The sequence below is a fragment of the Anser anser genome (genome assembly GCF_964211835.1).
Source record: "Anser anser genome assembly, chromosome: 4".
NCBI lineage: Eukaryota > Metazoa > Chordata > Aves > Anseriformes > Anatidae > Anser > Anser anser.
The window spans coordinates 76,314,160-76,333,261 of NC_139724.1; the positions used below are offsets into that span (position 1 = coordinate 76,314,160).

A 19,102-nucleotide genomic window follows, 5' to 3' on the forward strand; every position below is an offset into this window, starting at 1 on the left:
GGAAACCAAGTTAAGGGAAAAAGCTGCAAAGCAGCCCATGCTGTGCAAAGCTGGAATAAAAACTTCACAATCCATTCCTCCAGATGCAATCTTATGGCAAGGGGAATTTTGCACGAGTGGGAAAATCAGGGGTGCAATAAGCTCAGAACAGACGCAGATGATTGCAAAGGCATTGCGAATTGCTCAGCGAGCATCTCACAAGGTAGTAAGACCTTGTGCTTTGCCAAGCACTGCTAACAAGCAGAGAACAACCCCAGCAGCCCTGGATAAATCTGCTCTTGGCTTTCCCCACCACCTCCCTCCCTCTTAGGGCAAAGGCAGGATGGTGAAATCCAAGAAGCAGGATGGTGAAATTACAGGAGAGCAGTGAAAGGTGCTCAGAGCAGGAGCAAGGCTGCACAAACACCCAAACCTTCGGGCAGCTGCCCTCCCCAGGCAGGGGGACTGACACTTTGGCCCTGCCAAAGCCTGGCTGCTGATAAGAGAAAACCTTTTCACTCTCCCCTATCTCCCTGCAAATACACCCCAGCCCATACATACACTGCAGGAGTGCCAGGCTCACAGAAGCTTTGCTCGGTGGCAGTGATGTTAACATGTTCGCCGGTGCTTTATAGTATTTTTAGCCCTCCTGATAACAGCAAGGTGCAAAAAAAAGAGCCAGCCCTGTGCTGGTACATGTATAAAAGGGATGGGGCCCACCAGGAGCTGCCTGCCTTCTGCCAGCAGCAGGGAGAAAACGGCGGCAGCGTGAGCAGGGTGAGTAGGAACCCCTTTGGGTTTATTTCCCATCATTTTGCCACTTTTCTGCATTGATGTTCTTGGCTCCATCCATTTCCTCACCGTAGCAGGACCAAGTGCTGTGTCCCCACCTGGGGTGGCCAGGGTCCAACATGGCTCTGCTCCTGTTGAGGAGCATTTGACCTCTATGCTGTCACCGTTGCAGCTTACAAATGTGATTCCCGTCTTCCTGACATCAAAAACAGGGACAGGGCAGACTGAAATGCCAGTCTGGGAACACGATAATGGCTCGCTGATAGCCCAACCGTCCCCGGAGAGGCACGGGGCGCTTATCCCATTCAAACCCCACCAGCAGCCTGCCCTTCTCCACCTCTTCTCTCTCTGCAGCAGCCCCTCGGGGCTGAAACAGCCCCCCTTGGGGCTGAAATTCCCCCCCTGGAGCTGTCATTTTGTGGGTTTACGTGGTGGCACCTCCGGGACATCAGCAGGTGCAAGGGGAGGTTGCACAGAGCACTCTGGGGTCAGTGCTCTCGGTGACCCATCCTCTGCAACCATGGGTGAAATCTGGGAGGAAAAATAAGAAAGACGCAGTCTTCCTTCTCCTCTTCTATGACTAAAAGCAATGATTTAGGGTTGTGGTTTAGCTAAGGGTTGTGTCTGAAGGATCGAGTTTAAGGCACGGGGAGAGAAAACCGTTTAGAGATGTTAAAGCAGAGCTCTTGCTTAAATTTCTTTTAAAGCCATAAATACATGAGTGACACGGAATGGAAACAAAATACTCAGTTTCAACCTAAGCAAAAGTGTTCGGATTAACAAAATAAGACCAAGCAAGTGGGGATGTCCACGTTTTCAGTCTTCTGTGTCATTCTCCTCCCAAAAACAATGTCGGAAGTTGTGAGAAAGCGGGGCTGTGGCAAAACCGGGCTTCAAAGCCCCCCAGTCCCACTGGGACGGGACACACTTTGCAGGAGAAAACAGAGAAAGGTTGAGCTTCCCGGGACCTGCTGGGAAAGCTCTCGGTAACTCTTTTTTGAGTACCCAAGCCCTGGTTCATGTCAGGTAACGACCGTGAAGGGCTCAGAAGTGGCCTCTCGTTGCTCACTTAGAAAGTGGCAGGCAAAAACGCCTCTCTGCCTGTGACAGCGGGTGGCTGCGCCTGGGGACGGGAGAGCAGCCCAGCAGCGACCACAGCTCCCACGCACGGGGACGGCTCCAACGCGTCAACAGCTGGGCACCAACAATTCGTCTCCTTGGGCTCAGATGTGGTCCAGGAGGAAACAGGGAACGTACGGCTTCAGCAGGCTGCGCAGAAACTCTGCGGCATCCCTGCAAAGAGGAGCATCCCACTGACAAACCTACCTAGGGGACGTTCTCCCAGCGGGGTGTCCTCTGGTTATCTGAGCACCCAGCACTGGGTTAACCCATGGGTGCCGTTTGCACGCTGTCGGTGCGTGCATTCGCATGTTAATTTTGGCAAGCCTGGGTGTCACAGCCTCTGTCATCCCTTCTGGATGAGGCCGCCCTAGCTCTGCAAGGCTCGTCCCAAGCAGAGTGGGGACAATCGGGGCAGCACCAAGAGGGACGAGTGACATCCCTCTTTCCTGGAAGAGCGGGGCCAGCGCCCCGGCGCAGCTGTTGAAAGCCAGCCTGCCTGGGAGAGGCTGGCTGAACGCGGGGAGTGACATTTCTGGGCGACGCCGAGTGCCTCACAGCAGGCTCTGCTGTTTGCATGGCACAAACAGTCATTTCATGATTAAAAACAACAACAGCAAATAGAAGCTAAACCAAGATAAAACCAGCGGGCGCTGTGCAGATGTCGAGGGCACGCGAGAGCTGGCTCTGCCTGCAGCTTTAACCCAACATCCCCATCGGTCCTGGATTGCACCTTTCCTTCCGCTTTTTCGCCTATTTTCCCCCACAGCCTTCTCACTAGACTCAGCTACATTTCAAATGCAAAGCAGGAAAACAAAAAATGACATTATATTTTTCTGCAGAACCTGAACAGAAGAAGTCTGAGTTTTACAAAATTATTTGGGGTGGAATGTGGGGGTCCTCCCAAAGGAAAGGTTTGCTGAAAAATGGACCCCTTTGGAGCACCTAAACACTAATTTTATTAACTCTTTTTTCTCCCTGATTCCTAGCTCTGGAGACGAGGAGCAATGTTATGCGACCAGTCCAAGTTTCATGCAGGGAAACTGAGGCGCACACCCAAACACCGACACTTCCAACACACACAAATGCCTCCTGGCCATTTATCTGCAAAAGGAATAACCCTGATTTATCCATTTCCTTCCAGTGCAGAGATGTAACTGTTGATGGTCAACCAGTGAATTTGCATCTATCTAAAAAAAAACAAACGTATTTGCACTTGGAAACAGGTCAAGGGCTTCTCTGTGGCATTTCTATCCTACCTTTCTGCTGGAATTAGGGAAAAAACAGTACTTTTGGTTAAATTCTGCCGACCAAATCCTGACTTGCTCTATTTACGCACGCAGACAGGCAGGCTCTGAATCGTTTCAGACTATATTCTTATTTTGTAAAAAAACTCATCTCCCTTTCCATCCCCAGACCTCGGTGGTTTTTCCACCCCGTTACCTACTGCAGGGATGAAGACCAGCCACGACAGAGGCAAGTCATCCAAATCCCACACCGCCAAAGCAAATGAGCCGGTTCTTTCCCCTCACTCCAGGAACAGCAGCCACCACGAAAAACAGCCCACCCGAGGCCCGGAGAGGTGGGCCCATCCCAGGAGCCACAAAGAAAACACGATGCCACCACCGGCAGGTGACACCGTGCCTGGTCAGAGGGGGGCTCAGACATCGGACGTCTGTAATGGCAACTTGTCCCTGGGACACGTTCCTGAAGAGATCAGCCCTGAGACCCCAGAGAAACTCCCCCGCCGAGACACCAAAAGGAACAGGAGCAAGGATGGGGTGCTAAAGAACATCGCAGCTACGCAAAAAGTAAGGGATGAGCCCAAGGTTTCCCCCTCCAGGGACATTTTCCTGTTTTGGGCAAACAAAGTGAACGGCAGCGGCCAAGGCGCCGCCTTCCACAAGGCGCTGCAGAAGTCGTCCATGACCCCGGGAAGCTGCTCTCCAGCTCTCCTTCCCACGGAAGGGCCTAGCAGCTCGGAAGAAGAGAAGCCAGCAGAAAATCCCCAAAGAAAAACCAGGAGAGATCTCTTCTCTGACTCAAAGGTTTTCAGTCACGTGGATGCCCACGTCCTACATGTGAGCCAGCAGGTAGGTCCTGGTGTCCCTCAGCAGGTCCGTGTCCTCACCTTCAGCTTTTATCACAAGCTCTGGTTGGTGAGAGCAGTGGCAAGGTGGTGGCCAAACCTGGGCAGAAGGGCTGGCTTCATCATGGCACAGGCTTTGCAGGACCCCAGGCAGAATTGTATTTGGACAGAAGGATCCTGAAGACCTTTCTAGAAGGGTGCAAGGGGGTCTGTTATGTGATGCTCCCCCTTTCCGGGTGCGTGGGAGCCCAGAAGAAGAGCACCAAATTATGTAATTCCTTCCTCTTACCCCAATTCTGTGTTGCTGTAATAATTTCTCCCCCAGGGCTGGTACAATTTGTCTAAGCAGCAAACTCACAGCTCACACATCAACTCATTAGTGAGAGCGAAGAGGCACAAGGAATAGCTGTGCTCTCCGTTAAAGCTGAAACCTGTAATTTCTACCTAGCCTGAGGCTAATATCCCTTGGGAAGGAGGATGCGGCAGTATTTCACAGTCTACCTGGTCTATTAAAAAAGAGAAGAGAGGGGGAGGGAGTTGGAAGGGAGGAGAAAGAAGGTAATAAACTACCAAAAATACTTCCAAGGTAATGGGGAGTCATGGGAACAGCTTGTTTCTTGTTTATTCAAGGTGCTAGCTGCACTAAAACCTGGTGCACTTGGTCTCTTCTCCTTGGATGGGAATTATGAGAGCCAAGAGCATGAGCAGAGCTCACTGGCTGCCCACCAGTTGGGTATCACATTTCTGGCCATCTAGAAGCAGCCTGAGGACTGTCTGCGTGCACCCAAGTCACTGCCTGGGTGGTTTGGGGGAAAACAGACCCATCTGTCAACTCCAAATACCTCTGTGGAGCCAGCAGGTACCTGTGAGCCAAGAAGCTCTGCCCCAATTCTTCAGGGTCCTTGGGCTTATTCAGGGCCAGGATTACCTGGGAGTGTTGCAACTCTCAAACTAGGACCTAATTCTACCATCTCTAGCTGAAACAGAGAATAGATTTGGGATGAATTTTCACCAAGATGTGCCAACAGGGAAGCACGTAGCTAGATATCTAATGGCAGAACACTTCTTTGATCCTTGGAAATAATTATCATTATTTTTTTGCCCAGCAGCTGCACACTCATAACAACCTCATGGTGGAAACGCAAAAGACCAGCAGCAGCACAATCATTTCGAAACAGGTCCTCTCCCGGCTGCACCTTGATTTTTAAAGCCAGCATACCAAGGAAAATCTTTAGCAATTACAAATGCAACATTTCCCACACATAGAAAGAAAGAAACTTCCATCTATGTGAAAATATCTTACATGGTTGGGGCAGGAAAGTCACTGAGGAGTAAAATAGCAGGGGCAGGAGGTTGGAGAAATCAGCTGGACTAAATTTAACCCAGTGAAAGAAAAGCCTGCTGCTAAAAATGCTTGTGCTAGCACAAAGAAGGGAAGAGCACAGAAATGTCAATGAGTGAATGGGAGGAAAGGGGCAGAAAGGCTTTTAAGAAATTAAGAAACTTTAGTGGAAGGGGCAAAAAGCTTCTTTCCACCCATTTTGTTATAGGGATTTGGCTGAAGTTTCGCAGTCTCAGGAAGAGTATCTGAGCCACAAGGATGCTCTTCTGCTGTGTTAATACACTGAGAAATTAATCGGTGTGGGGCTGGAAACCTGCTGTCCCCAGAAATGCGGCAGAGACTCACCTCCAGGAGAAGACCCTCTGGGCCAGAGGACGCCTTGAACCAGACAGAGGACACTGGAGTGGTGGCGCTGTACCTTGCACCAAAGGAATGGGAAATGCCACCTTCGTTTCCTCCAGCTTGCAACTCCAGTCCTTAGGCTTTTGTAAAACAATGCTAGGAAAATGAAGAAAATGCCCTGTTCTACTACAAACCATATTTTTGCATTTTAAATTCTGGGGTGGGAAACGCAGCTTTGGGTTTTTTGTGATGTACGTTTTCTTTCCAGCAAGCCCACCATGTCAGCAGTCATGTCACCCCTGTGGTGGTGACACCAAGAGTGCCTGTAGCTCACCTGTCCTCTCCATTGCAGCTGAAACCTGGGCACAGCAGGATGTCCATCCAGGCCATCGTTCCCCTCATCACTGCCAAATCCCAGAGCAAGCTGGAGACGGTGCGAGCAATATGGTTCTGGCTCTGCCATAACATCGGTAAGTCTGGTCCCACTGTTTTGTGGTGGCGTGATGGAGCTGAGAGCCCTTTCCTTGGATGCCACCTCCTGGATTTAGGCTCGTCGTGTCCTGCAGAACAGACTCTACTGTGTTCCTATGGCAATCACAAATTGAAATAATCCCCTCCCAACTTTGGGAAAGAGCCTCGGGTGGGAGCTGGTCACAAACTGGGACCCTCCATCCTAGAAATGACACCTGCTGGGTACCAGACCCCCAGAGACATGGGCTGAGCCCACCCACCTCTGGTGCTCTCAGTTCAATGCACCGGAGGGCATCTCCCTGATAATGCGTGCGTGGTGCAAGTCCGAGGAAGCTGAGCTATGCCTGGCAGCAGTCATTTGGGGACACAGGAATCTCAGCACAATGCAGCCGCTTCGTGCTACTTTACCCTACTACATCCATGTGTGCGAGACAATGTGATTGTCACTGTACCTCACTTGAATGGCGCAACCGCTGTTTACATGTGCTGAGAATCCAATTCCCCCAAGGCTTTAGCAATTCTTTGCTCATATGGGGAATTGTCAAGCTCTTGAATAACTACGGAGAGAAGAGCTGTCATGGCTTCCAGGGTGGGTAGGCAGAGAAACAGGGTTGGGCAGGAAAAGGAATGGGATCGGTTTGGAAATAATAAGCCCATACATTGGCCTGAAATTGGGTGGTATTCTCCCTTTCCTAGAATATGATGTGGATGGCTTCCTGGGGCTGTCTCAGAAGATCCACGTGCCAGAGCAGGTTCTGCAAACGGGGAAAGCTGTGTGTTCTGGTTATGCCCATTTGTGCCAGGAAATGTGCAGGTAAAAACTCACTTTGGGCTTTCTCCTCCTGCCCCCTCAAAGGTCTGAGAGGGAGACCTACAGCTGGCACGGGGATTGCACGCAACTGGCATCACTTACCCACCACGTCCCTCCCTCCTTTTCTGCTTGGATGGAGGAGTAGGGATGGGTTTGATGGAGAAACCAGGATCCAAGATAAGAGCACTGATGGTTGGGAGTAGCCTGGGTGAGCAGGAGGCTGGCTGAAAGCTGGATTTGGCCAACAGCTGGCGCAAATGTGGGACCTTGGATGTGAGGAGGTCAAATTGGAGCCAGGAGTTGGACTCAATGACCCTTATGAGTCCCTTCCAAGTTGGGATATCCTATGATTCTACGACTCTATGAAATTTACCATGCAGGTTGGGTTGGTTTGCAAGAAGCAGGCAGAAAGCAGTGGTTGTTGTGTGGTTGTCTCCCCTGGGCAGGGAGGCAGGTTTGAGCTGCGTGGAGGTCCCGGGGTTCGGTCGGGGCCTGGGTGCCCACGGAGGCCGGTGGTGCCAGCAGCAGAAGACCGGCCACATGTGGAACGCGGTGGAGCTGGAAGGGCAGTGGTGCCTCCTGGATGCCTGCTGGGGTGCGGGGACCGTGGATCCAGAGAGCAGGCTGTTCGTGCCCAGGTGAGACACACCACCCCGCACCATCGCTGGAAACACACTCCTCAGCACAAACCAGCAAGGTTCAACCTGGCCTTGGAGATGGTCATCCCAAACCTTCCAGTAGACCCCTTAAAGACCAGGTTTGCCAGGCCTTGAGCCCTCATTTCAAATGCACCCCCAGATGCTAATTGCAGGCGGTGCAGAGAACCGATCTGCTCACCCCTAGCTACAGTAGGTCCTCAGGGATCTCATGCAGAAAGAGACCCTCTATAGACAAACACCTACATTCAAGTTCCTTACTCCCTGATCCAGGGTGGCAACTTTTCAGGTGACAGCTTCCCCCCCTTGTCCCTCTCCCAAATTTATTTTAAGCCGTGGTGACAAAACAAACCCTTATTTTCACAGCAACTTCACTCTTATGTGGCTCCACACATAATTACTTCAGATTTCTCAGCCCATGTTAAGCAAATAATGACTCTCATGGAAGTTATTTGTACAATTTAATAATTTCCATTAACTATATTATGGGATTGACATTTTTAATTTCTTTTTCTCTCTCTCTAATAATGTGTAATGAAATAATTGTGGAATTTCTAATAGGTAATTATCTTGCTGCAAACAGTTTATAACACCAGTGAGCACGGGCTGTTTTTAGCTGAGCACGGGGAAAAAAAAGAGCAGAAGAACCATCACCTATGGCAACAAGCAGAGATAACAGCTTCTTGTTGGTCTTTGTGGAGTCCCCTGGGGTATCTGCTCCGGGCTGGGCAGGCTGAGGGAGCTTTACCCTGCACGGTGCTGTCAATGTCCTCAAAACCTTCGGGTTGACAGATGTAACAGGGCTTCCCAGGATGACACCAGTGCAAGGCTGCAGGTTGACCCCTCAGCAAAGGCAATATTCGGAAAGTCAGGCTGGGCACGTTCAAACTGGAACCAAGAAGTGTTTTTCTAAAAAATCATGAGTAAATTCTTGGAAGAGGTCACAGGACTTGGGGTGTGGAGAGCCGTCTATAAAGTAGTTTTCCAGGAAAAATGGGTGCATCTAGGCTGGAAAGAAGTGCTGGAGGATCCCTCTCAGCATCGGCAAGCCGGACAAGGTGCTGGACCATTTTTGTGGGCAGTCAAACCTTGCATTTGACCTGCCCACCCGCAGAGAGAGGAATCCTCTCCCCACCCCTAAGATCCATGAAAGAAAAGAAAAGGGAAGGAAAACAAGAGCAGGGCAGAAGGGCTCTGCTCAGGCCCCCAGCAAGGCCTGCAGCTCTCAGAAGAAGCAAAACCAACACGGTCAGAGGTTTGGTAGCAAATTCCTGGAGTGGGATGTGAGCATAGGAGTGAAATGCTCAGTGAGAGCTTCGTCCTCCCTTACTGAAGCTGGTGCAGCTCTGATAGGGCGGGGGAAACTCCCTTCCCATATGCTAAAGGTTTTCTTGTACCCTCCATGGTGTCCTCTCCTCTTGCTTTGCAGGCATGACGATTTCTTCTTCCTTACTGACCCTGAGCACTTCATTGAGACCCACTGGCCGGAGGATCCCAAATGGCAGCTTCTGCAGCCCCCTGTCTCGCGGGGAGACTTTGAGCAGAGGGTATTTAAAACCTCAGAGTTTTTCAGACTTCAGCTCTCCCTCCTTTCTCCAAACTCTTCCCTCCTCAGAACAGGTAAATACAAAGCAAGGGCTAAATCCAAGTGATGTCCAAGCTCGCTTGCTTTTAAGAAATAAGTCTGAATCGAGGATAATATTTCTCATTCAAAAGTGGCCCATCTGTCTATTTTTAAGCACATGTTTAACATCCAGTAGAGCGGAGGCACATATTTAAGCAATTTCTGGAATCACAGCCATTGTGTGATACTGTGATTAGTCAACTGGGAATTAGGATTCATAAATTATAGTTAATTGAGCCAAATCACTTAAGCCCTTTTGTGCCTGGTTTTTCCCATCTAAATTCACCAACAGTAGCAAAACAGTTTCAAGATACCTGAGACACAATCCTCATTGTGTTCACAGGCTGGGGAAGGAGACTCCCAGACAAAACATGGCCTGAAATGGTCACGTCTCAGGTTCTGAAAATGAAGGGGGGTGGAGTTGTTTTTCCTTGACTGTAGTTTTCTGACAAATTTTCAGGCCAGATATAAAATGATTTTTTTACTATTATTATTATTTTTTAACTTGGACTCCCTTTACACATCTGTTCCTTTGCATGGTTCTAAGTGTGTACAGATTTCTCCTGCAGTTTATTTTATCAGGAGAGCAAGATAGAAGATAAAGCAACATCATATTGAGGGCACTTGTCAGACTTACAGAAAATGAATGCACAAGGCCCACCAGAAAGCTTTCAGCTGAGAGATTTTATTACTTACACAGAAAAGAAAATCCTCCAGTATTTCCGGGATGCTAGGGTATTGCCAAGATGAGCTGTCGTTCACCTTTTGAGCAGCAAGCAGCCTGGGCAAATCGAATGAAATTGGGAACAGCTGAAAGGTCGGTGCTGCCTTTTATGCAAGGGCCTCGTGGTGCTCCTCCACTGCAGGACCTTGGAGCACGCCGAGGAGGGGATTTTATCCATAGCACAGGCCATACAGCACCTATATAGCAAATACAAGGGTGGAGACTGAGAAAGTCCTTTCAGGCCCCAGCCACCAGGGAGGCCCCAAGGCACACAACCAAATAACACACAGTTTGCAGCCTCAAAGGAAAAGCGGGAGATCAATAGCACCACCAGTCCCTTTATCTGCATGCCAAAGTGATAAATTGCAAAACATGGACTCCCACCAAACATCATTAGCTGTGGTACAAAAGCCCAAAGGGAAGAATGAGGAAAAAATAAGTATTTCGTTATTCTCTTTCCTCCCTTTCCCCAGTTTTTGATAGCCAAAAGACAAAGAAATGGAGCCCAACAGCAGCTCGGGGCTTTGGGTCCCTGCGGGCCACTGGCTGCCGTGAGCCTAAACGTACCTGGGGAGAGAAGTTAGGGGAGCAAAATTCCTGGCACATCCCAGCCACGTCACTGCTCTGCACCCCTTGGCTGGAGGAACTCCTCTCCCTCAGCCACAAAACTCGCTGGGTGACCTGGGCTACAGGCACAGTTTTCTTTTGTTTCCTCCAAAACTGAGATGAAAGAAGATTTTCCCATTAGGACAAAAAAAAAAATTGCCAACTTTTTTTTTTTTTCCCCCCAGTGAATTTCTCATCTTGCGGAGGGAAAGAACTGTATTCTTGGGCTTAGCTTGAACAGTTTAACTACTGCCATTAGCCTCAACAGCCAGCGCCATATAGAGAGAGGAGTGTGCTTAAAACACCAAATTGCAAACCCAAATTGTGAACCAAACCAGATGTCTGCTTTCATTGACGCAAAGTTATGATCGTATTGATCTAGGTCAGCGGGAGGAAGCCAGCATCTTAAACATCTCAGACAATCTTAGGGCAAAAATGCTCAAGATCCTTGGTGCAAAATCTATTTTTCCTTTTTGGCTACTGTGGATCAATTCCCGCTCTCTTGCATCTGAGCAGCTCCCATCTGCTTAAAATGCTTACAAGCTTTCAGCCAAGATTCCTCCCACAAATCACTATCTGATGAGAGCTGAAGGTGGGACACCTTGCAATGGGACCTGATTTTCAGGAAATACCTGGCATCCGTCTTCTGAAAACTCATTTTTAATTGGTAAGGTGTCCTGGGCCATCAGGGTTAGTGCCCGCAGTGATGGAGGGCATTCAGTCCTATGGAATTAGGACTTTGTAAGACTTTTGTGTAGGGAAAGGCAGTCATTGGTGGCATGCTGTAGATACAATAGCTAGGGTGGGAGACGAGAAGACTTTTAGACAAGGCTTTGAGAAATTAGAAACATGCCTGTACTTTAATGGTGTTTTTTTTTTCCCCCAAACAATTAATGCAACATACATTGACCTCCTGCAGCATTGAGTACGCTGACGTGGGAACCTATCCCCAGCTTCACCTGGCCTTGCTGAAAACCAGGAATCTCATGGCTTGAATTAACTCAATAAAACAAGCAAATGTTTGTTTTAAATGTAGCCATTAATTATCTCCTTGGGTCCTCTTCCCAAAGCAAAATGCATTGCTGGCTTCCCTATCTCATCATCGCTGGCTCCACTGCATACAATGTTCTGTTCTTTTCTTTCTTCCTAAAGATCCTAATACGATGCAGCCGGCCAGGCCAGCAGCTTCGGAAACTAGCATAGAGAGAATTTAATAACAAGCAAACCTGCAGTTAATAAAGTCTGTCATCAGTAATGTCTCCACTGAACACTTGCCAGGAGAGAATTGTTTGCACTTACTGTGTGAGCCAAGTCACAGCTTTAACAGGCAAGGCACAAATAAAACCCAGCCTTCCCATTCTTTTCACATCTCTGTTTCGACCTACCAAAAAAGAACTCTGGGGCAAACAATGAAAAAATCCAGATTCAAACAGGGAACGAGAAAAAAAAAAAGTCCCCCCCCCCCCCCCCCATTATTCATTAGATTATGAAACATGTTTCGTAATCTAATAATTAGCAAGAGACAATTTTTTTTCAGCATGAATCTGGAGGCTTTTGTCATTTTGTGTTAGCACCCCAAACAAATGAACATTGTGCACAGCAAGGGTGCCGATACCAGCCTTGGGCTCCCGCGGTGCCAGCACTTGGTACGGCTCGCCTCTCTCCAGCAAAAATGTTGTGGTGAGGACGGGACGACGCAGAGCAGCCACACTCTGGACAGGAGATGAGTCCCCCTCGGGCACTCGGGGTCCCTGCGTAATGAAGAGCAGGCTTGATTCGCACAGACCTTGATGATGGTGGGCTTGAGCATGCATCTCAGTACGTCTGCGTGCCAGTGGCAGGGGCTGGGAAGCGCACTGAGATCCTCCAAGGGCAAAAGGACTCAAAGTCTTGTTCTCCATGGCCATTTTTCTCATGATTTAATCTACACCTAGAGAAAAAGGGTACAAAATACTTTTAAACTTGGGTTTTATAGCCAGGCTGCCCCAGGACCTGTGGCTGCACATGGGCTGAGGTAGCTCACCATGTGCTGAAAGCAGCCTGGTGGTTAGATGGTCCTGTCTTCTTCAAGACCAAGGCTTGCAAAACCTTGCCCTGTCCCCACTGCAGAATCAACCAACCACCCCTTCTGCCCAGGAGCATACGGAGAGCCCTGAGGAGGGTTTGTTGCACCAAAAAGTGCTCTCCCTGACTGGGGTAGGGGTTTACGAGCAGCAAGACGTGGCACGCAGGGAGTGGTGACACCATGACTGCAGTGACTCTGCTCCTCCATGGTGACCTCCCGTGGCCGTGCTTCATTTCTGGGTACGAAGGTGGCTCAGAGCCATCTCCTGTGCCCTGCCTGGAGCAGCAAGTTGGCTGCTAGGGAGGTATTGAGTGCTGCATGGTGGCCCTGAGCAGAAACCTGCTTGTGTTCTCCCCAGAAAGCAAAAATCCCAGGGAAAGAGCCCCTGAGCTTATCCACCAACTCTGGTACCACCACCAGGTACCAGTGCCAAAGTATCTTTTCTCTGCACTTTCTCCTCTCCCCTCCTGCCCGGTTAGGGCACGCTCCAAACCAGAAGCTCGTGGATATTTGTGATTTATTGTGAGGCCAAACTTTAGAAAAATATTATAATAATAATTATGGAAAAAATTAAACTCATTCCTAAAATGTGGCAGCGTTGTGGGATCTCCTACCAGCCAGGCTGGAAAATTTTGATCCTCCCAGCTGCTTTGCTGGTTTGACACCACAGTACAAGACCTGCAGCTTAGAGGAATGACTGCAGCTCAAGAAGCCATGGAATAATTACCTCCGTATGGGACGCTAACTTAGTTTTGGGTGTCTCAGGACCCAAAGAACAATTATTTGTACCTATCCTTTTCCTTTCTAGATCTAGTGGCATCAACATTTTGTTCAGTGATGGAAAAAAAAAAAAAGGTAAAAGGTGAGGAAGGATCTCACTGAGGTCCTTCCACAGGTAGGGGGGGAAAGTGAAAGGGAAAATCAGGTCTCCATCACCTGCACAGTTGAGGTCTACTCTGGGTCCACACTGCAGAAGATGTTGTGCTGAGAAACGAATGTGTTGCACTGTTGATGAAAGGATAGTAAAAGGCGGTTTGTTCACCTTCCTACAGCCCATGGGGAGGCAGCAGTGACCCTGGGGAGCACCCACCCAACAGAGTTCACCTATCAGCTCTCCAAAGTGCAGGGCACTGCGACCGGAGAGGCCGTGGGAGCAGCGCACGGGATGATGACGGTGTCTGAGAACAGCGTGACCATCAAGGTGACTCCCCCGACCAAGGGCTTGTTCGATCTCATGATCTTCGCACGCCACGCCGACTCTCAGGACCCTTACAACTGGGTGTGCTCCTATCAGATTCAGTGCCTGGAGCCGCGCAACGGGGAGACACTGCCTGAAAACCCTTTTCATTTCTGGGGCCTCCACCAAAAGGTGAGAGACTTTGGCATTGAGGACAGCAGCTACAAAGGGGAGCTGCTCGTTGCTCCCCGGGGAACTTTGCTTTTGACCCTCCAGACGTCCCGAGCCTTGCTTGCCACATATGAGCTGGTTAATAAAGATTTAGATGCTGCCCTGAGCAAGAAATGCCTGGCCGCTCAAGCTGAGGAGGAGAAACTCAGTTGCCACGTGCTCTGTCCTTTCCAGGGCTACTACCGACTCTCCGTGTTCGTGAAAGATGTGGGAGGCACCACCACCTTCAGGAACGCGGCCAATTTCCTCCTTCACTGCCCGGGGCCCGTCAACCAGAACGAGCTCTTCCCCTCGGGGCTGAGCCTGCACTGCGGGAGCGGGCTCAGCTCCAGCAGCCACGGCCTCTCCAACCCCAGCCACTCGGCCCCCATCATCACCACCAAGCTGGGGAAGTGCAACATCACCTTCCACGCGCGCGCCGACGTCGAGGTGACGGCCAGCTTGAGCAAGGACAAAGTCACCGCCAGCAGCGAGTACCCCCTGGAGAGGTACGTGCTGGTCACCCACCTCAAGTCCAAAATCAGCGTGTGCGTCGTGCTCCCCGAGCCGGGTGTGTACAAAGTGGGGCTTTTTGGGAGAAACAAGGACAACGAGGAGTTCGCCCATATTTGCGACTACATCATACGCTGCTTCTCCGAGCCCAGCTGGCCTCCTTTCCCCAAGGTCTACAGCCTGTGGAGGAGAGGGTGCGTGCTGCTGGAGCCACGCGCGGGCGTGCTGCAGGAGCAGAGCTGGGTCCGGTTCAGGGTGAAGGTGCCAAAAGCCTACAAAGCTGTTGTCCTCGGGCAAGAGATGACGATGTTGCAGCTCGCCCCCAGCGCCGTCTGGGAAGGGGACGTGTTCAGCGGGGCCGCGGGGACAAAGATCAGGCTGGCAGCCAGCTTCAGCCAGCACTGCTCCTCCCTGGAGGTCCTCCTGGGGTTTGAGGTGGGAGGTGGCCCACCTGCCTCCCTGGGGTGTTCGGGGTAACGCGCCGGGAAGCGCTGGGCACTCCGGGAAGGGTTTGAAAAGCCAGGGAAGGAAGCAAAAGCTCTTAAAACTGAAGGATGTTGAGGAGACGTGGACGAAACTCCCAGAACTTTATGGCACGTCAGGGGGAGTCTGGGTGTTACACGCAGAGCTTTTCTTCCCGCAGGATATCCAGATACTTGCTGGGGCCTCCTATCCCACTCGGAGATCTCGCCGCCGCTTAAATCAGTACCAACATATGGAAGGCTCCTAATATTTTGCTTCTGTCAGAGGAAACCATTGTTCAGCTTCTCTACAGGAAGGATGTCTCACTGCTTATTACCAGCTTGAATAATTGTTTGGAATGTTTCATTTGACATTTATTCAAGAACTTGGAAACCCACATAGTTTCTTTCTCTTGAGAGGATAACAACAACAACAACAACAAAAAAGAGCCCAAGCTGGAGCCAACAGCATCAGATGGTAGCAAGATTTTAAAAATGTAAATATATAGTAAAGCAAGTAAGACCTCCTCGCAGAGGAAACCTGTGCTTGGGCAGAGGAGAGGGGAAAGGAAGGAAAGAGATGCTGCATTTTATCAGCCATGTCTTTAAAACATCTTCCAGGTCTTCTTTATCAAGGATGACAAGTAGATACACACTTAAGAGCTCTGAGGGCTTGAAATTAAGAGAGGGAACAGGCAAGGAAGTGGCTCTGTAGCCAAGCTTCTAACCGCAGAGTGGAAAGCGCAGACAACTGCTCTTAAACTTTGGCAGATGCTGCAAGGCACCATAAACAGGAGACGGCAACACTGGGCAGGGCCCTCGCAGCATCCAGGAGAACAGATGACACTTCTTGTTTGAAGAAAACACGCTGTAAGAATCTGAAGTAAAAGGCAAGAACAGCAATTGCATCATCTGGTGCACGAAGTGGTGCCACTGTTGGGATAAATTTAAGACCATTGGCTGGAAGATACACAGTGGAAACGCTTGAAATGGGGATTCTGGTTGCACTGAAGAAGAGCTGTGGTTTATTTTAGTGCAGTGGACAGATGCTTAAAATGGGGATTCTGGTTGCAATACAGAGGAGCTGTGGGTTATTTTCGGATGCTGCACAAGAGGTAGGGGAGGGGGCCATTTGCTTTCTTCAGGTTTGGCAATGTAAATTTCACCTGTAGCAAAAATTCTAACAGATTTGAAACTTTTCGGGGCGGGGAAATCAGGCAATACAGCTATCGTGTCAGGGTCTGAATCTAACAGAAAACTTGCTGGACCCACGCTGATGTGCTGGAAGAGTCCCCTGAAGAACAAAGCACAAGGACTGCTCTGAATGAAGGGAAGCGCCTGCACCAGACACAGGCTAAACTCTTGCCTGTGAAGTTAAAAAAAAAAAATTAAGAAGTACAGATCCCTGGATTCTCCTGTTCTGCCCCATATTTTGGTAGTCCACATTCGGCCATCCACTCGGATGGATAAGGGAAGGAGATGCGCAATGTGCCTCAGCTTCCCCCTGTGTCTTTCAGAATAAACACAACAAAAAATCTTGTTCCCCGTGAGGTTGAGCAGACAACCCACAGCCCAGCCCCAAGGGTCAGAGCCCCAAAAGCCACTGGCACTCGGAGTTGTCCTCCAGACTTGCCACACCAGCTGCGTACCTTTGCAAGCGCATTTCATGAGCAGTAGTCTCCTGACCACGTCGTGATCCCTGAGCAATGGGGATGCTGCTGGGCAACTCCCCAGAGCTCCTCCAAGCTGCATTGCCCACGGATAGCATCGGCCATGAAATTTGAATCTCCAGAGCTCAATCCCTAAGTCTGTTTTTTGTTTGTTTGGTTGGTTTGGTTTGTTTGTTTGTTTGTTTTTTTAACTTTGTGGCAGAATTTTGGCTTGGCAAACAAAAATGACTGACAAGAGACACGACTCTCAGTTCCCATTGACATCTTCTTTTCCATGTCTTTTTCCTTTTCAGTCGGCTTTGCTGCTAACTTTCCTCAGCTGTGCCCCTCTAACCCTGTTGAGCCACTCTATATATCTGTTTGTGCGCAAACATTGCGAGCTGAACCTGTCCCATCTTTGCCCGATTTAAGCAGGCAGGTCATGACCATGAGCCCCCAGGGAAAATCCAGCTTCCAGCCCAGTGATTAACTCCTCTTTATCCATCATAATGAGGTCCAGATTAGAGTTACCTTGATTTGGGGTCCAAACAATTTATGTCAGCATATAATTACCTGGAGGTGCTGAGAACTTTAATGATACTCCCACAGGGAATTTTTCACTTCAAAGATCTGAAGTCAATCTACAAATATTTCCTCTCTATGCATGCTTGGGTATAGCATGCAACCTATTTTAAATGTCATTCTTATTCAGATTTACATACCTCAAAGCCTGCACCCCCAGCTCTAAGTGCCTTCACAATAAACACGAGCACCACCTCTCCAAAAATAACAGCCCTGGAGCAAGCATCACTCATGAAAACACAACGATAAGCGAAAGAACAAACCCGTATGTCTCTCCTCCTCTCACTCCCTCTGCCCATCAGGATTAAATTAGGTAAAGATAGATTACAACACATACCTGGAGCTACAAAACACACCTAGTTCTGAGCTAACTTGGTTCAAAAAGTCACCAGGAGGCCTCCAGGCATGCACGGAGCTGTGGACAGCCAAAACCAGGAGGCTGCACCCAGCTCTACGAGCCTTCTTGGCTAAGAGGCTTCTTTACAACCAAAGTCAGGGCAGGTAAGAGCAAAAAGAGCTGAACCCGGACCCTCACAGACTAAAACCACTGGTCTTCCTGAGCAAGGTAAGGCAGCAGTCAGCAACCAGAGCAGCATTTTCTGGGCAACCTACTCACGGTGTCCCTGTGTGATCGGGGGATGGAGCTGATCACCTACAGAGATCTTTCTGCCCTCAGCCATGCTGGGATCCCGTGAGCCTGGAGTGAGCTTTTGTCTTCCTCTATGGAGCTGGATGTGATGTCAACCAAACACGGTGTCCAAACTCTTTGGCTTTACACATTTCCCTGTGCTATATCCATGTTTAGATTGTCATTAGGGTGAATTATGTTAATACTCATTCAGTTTATCCAATGAGTCTGTATCATTGAAGTGTCTATACAGGCTGTGTTTTCTTTGGCTCCTTGTTGTACTTCTTTGCTTTGGTGTTATTGAAACCTGAGATGACCATCCTTTCCAACCTGTGTTTGGCCTTCAGTGAGTTTGTTCGGTGGGGAGTGAGGGTGTAGGATTTTCCAGAAGTGAATGGGGATGTGTACTTAGCTGCCAGACTGCAGCAAATGAACATCAGGACGCCAGGGTAGGAGCTAAAGCCTTCCTATGTGCGTGCTGTAGTTGAGATGAGTTGTATCCTCAGAGTACAGCTCTGTCCATTAGCATCCATGAGCTTCCCACACCACCAAATCATGCTGAGACTGTGGTACAACAAGTCAGCATGACAATATAACAAAGCTTCTTCCACCCTTGGAGCAGGTCATGGCTGTACACGTACACCACGTGTGCCCTGCATGTTCATGCACATCGTGAACCAGCCTGGCTCATCTCCAGCGTGGATGCCCTTTCGTCCTGTGCTGCTCTTACAAATTCTGTATTGAGGGTAGGATCATCTGTGGGGATTTCAGGATATGTGTACTGGGGTAGGATTCACTGACTTTGAAAGACCAGACCAGATTAAATGGCTTCAAGTGATCAGAGAAGTCCCACAACGAGTATGATAACAGCACAAGATCTACTGTATTTTGATCCATCAGGTCAGACAACGTGGCTGGTAAGACAGTCCTCGCATTGCCCAAGTGTCTTCAGAACACAGCAAGGTGAAACATCATCTACTTTCAAGGGTAATTTCAAACTTACCCTCTTTGGTCTGACAACTGGGATTTCATGGCAAAGATGCAAGAAAAAAATGGGTACAGACAAGACAAACATATGTAAGAAGGGTGCTTCTCAAAGCAGAACTAAGCTCTTTCATGCAGCCACCTGAGACGTGTAAGTGAGAGCAACCTTGTTCAGCAAATCCCCAGAGACCTGCCTGGGAGGATGAGTGGGAGGGAGGAAGGGTTACAAATATTTTGCAGAGAAAGCTCAGCTGTGTCCTGAGTCTCTGCAGGCTGGT

At 49.4% G+C, this 19,102-nt stretch overlaps 1 protein-coding gene across 1 annotated transcript; it reads left to right on the forward strand.

Moving 5' to 3' along the window:
- Window positions 1-713: 713 nt before the first annotated feature.
- Window positions 714-18,168, forward strand: LOC310899435 (kyphoscoliosis peptidase-like). Its single transcript, XM_083835788.1, has 7 exons — window positions 714-756; window positions 3,307-3,983; window positions 6,016-6,133; window positions 6,831-6,948; window positions 7,392-7,583; window positions 9,031-9,221; window positions 13,673-18,168. The coding sequence occupies exons 2-7, from the start codon at window positions 3,345-3,347 to the stop codon at window positions 14,995-14,997; spliced, it is 2,583 nt and encodes an 860-aa protein (XP_083691914.1). The 5' UTR covers window positions 714-756; window positions 3,307-3,344; the 3' UTR covers window positions 14,998-18,168.
- The last annotated feature ends 934 nt before the right edge of the window (window positions 18,169-19,102 follow it).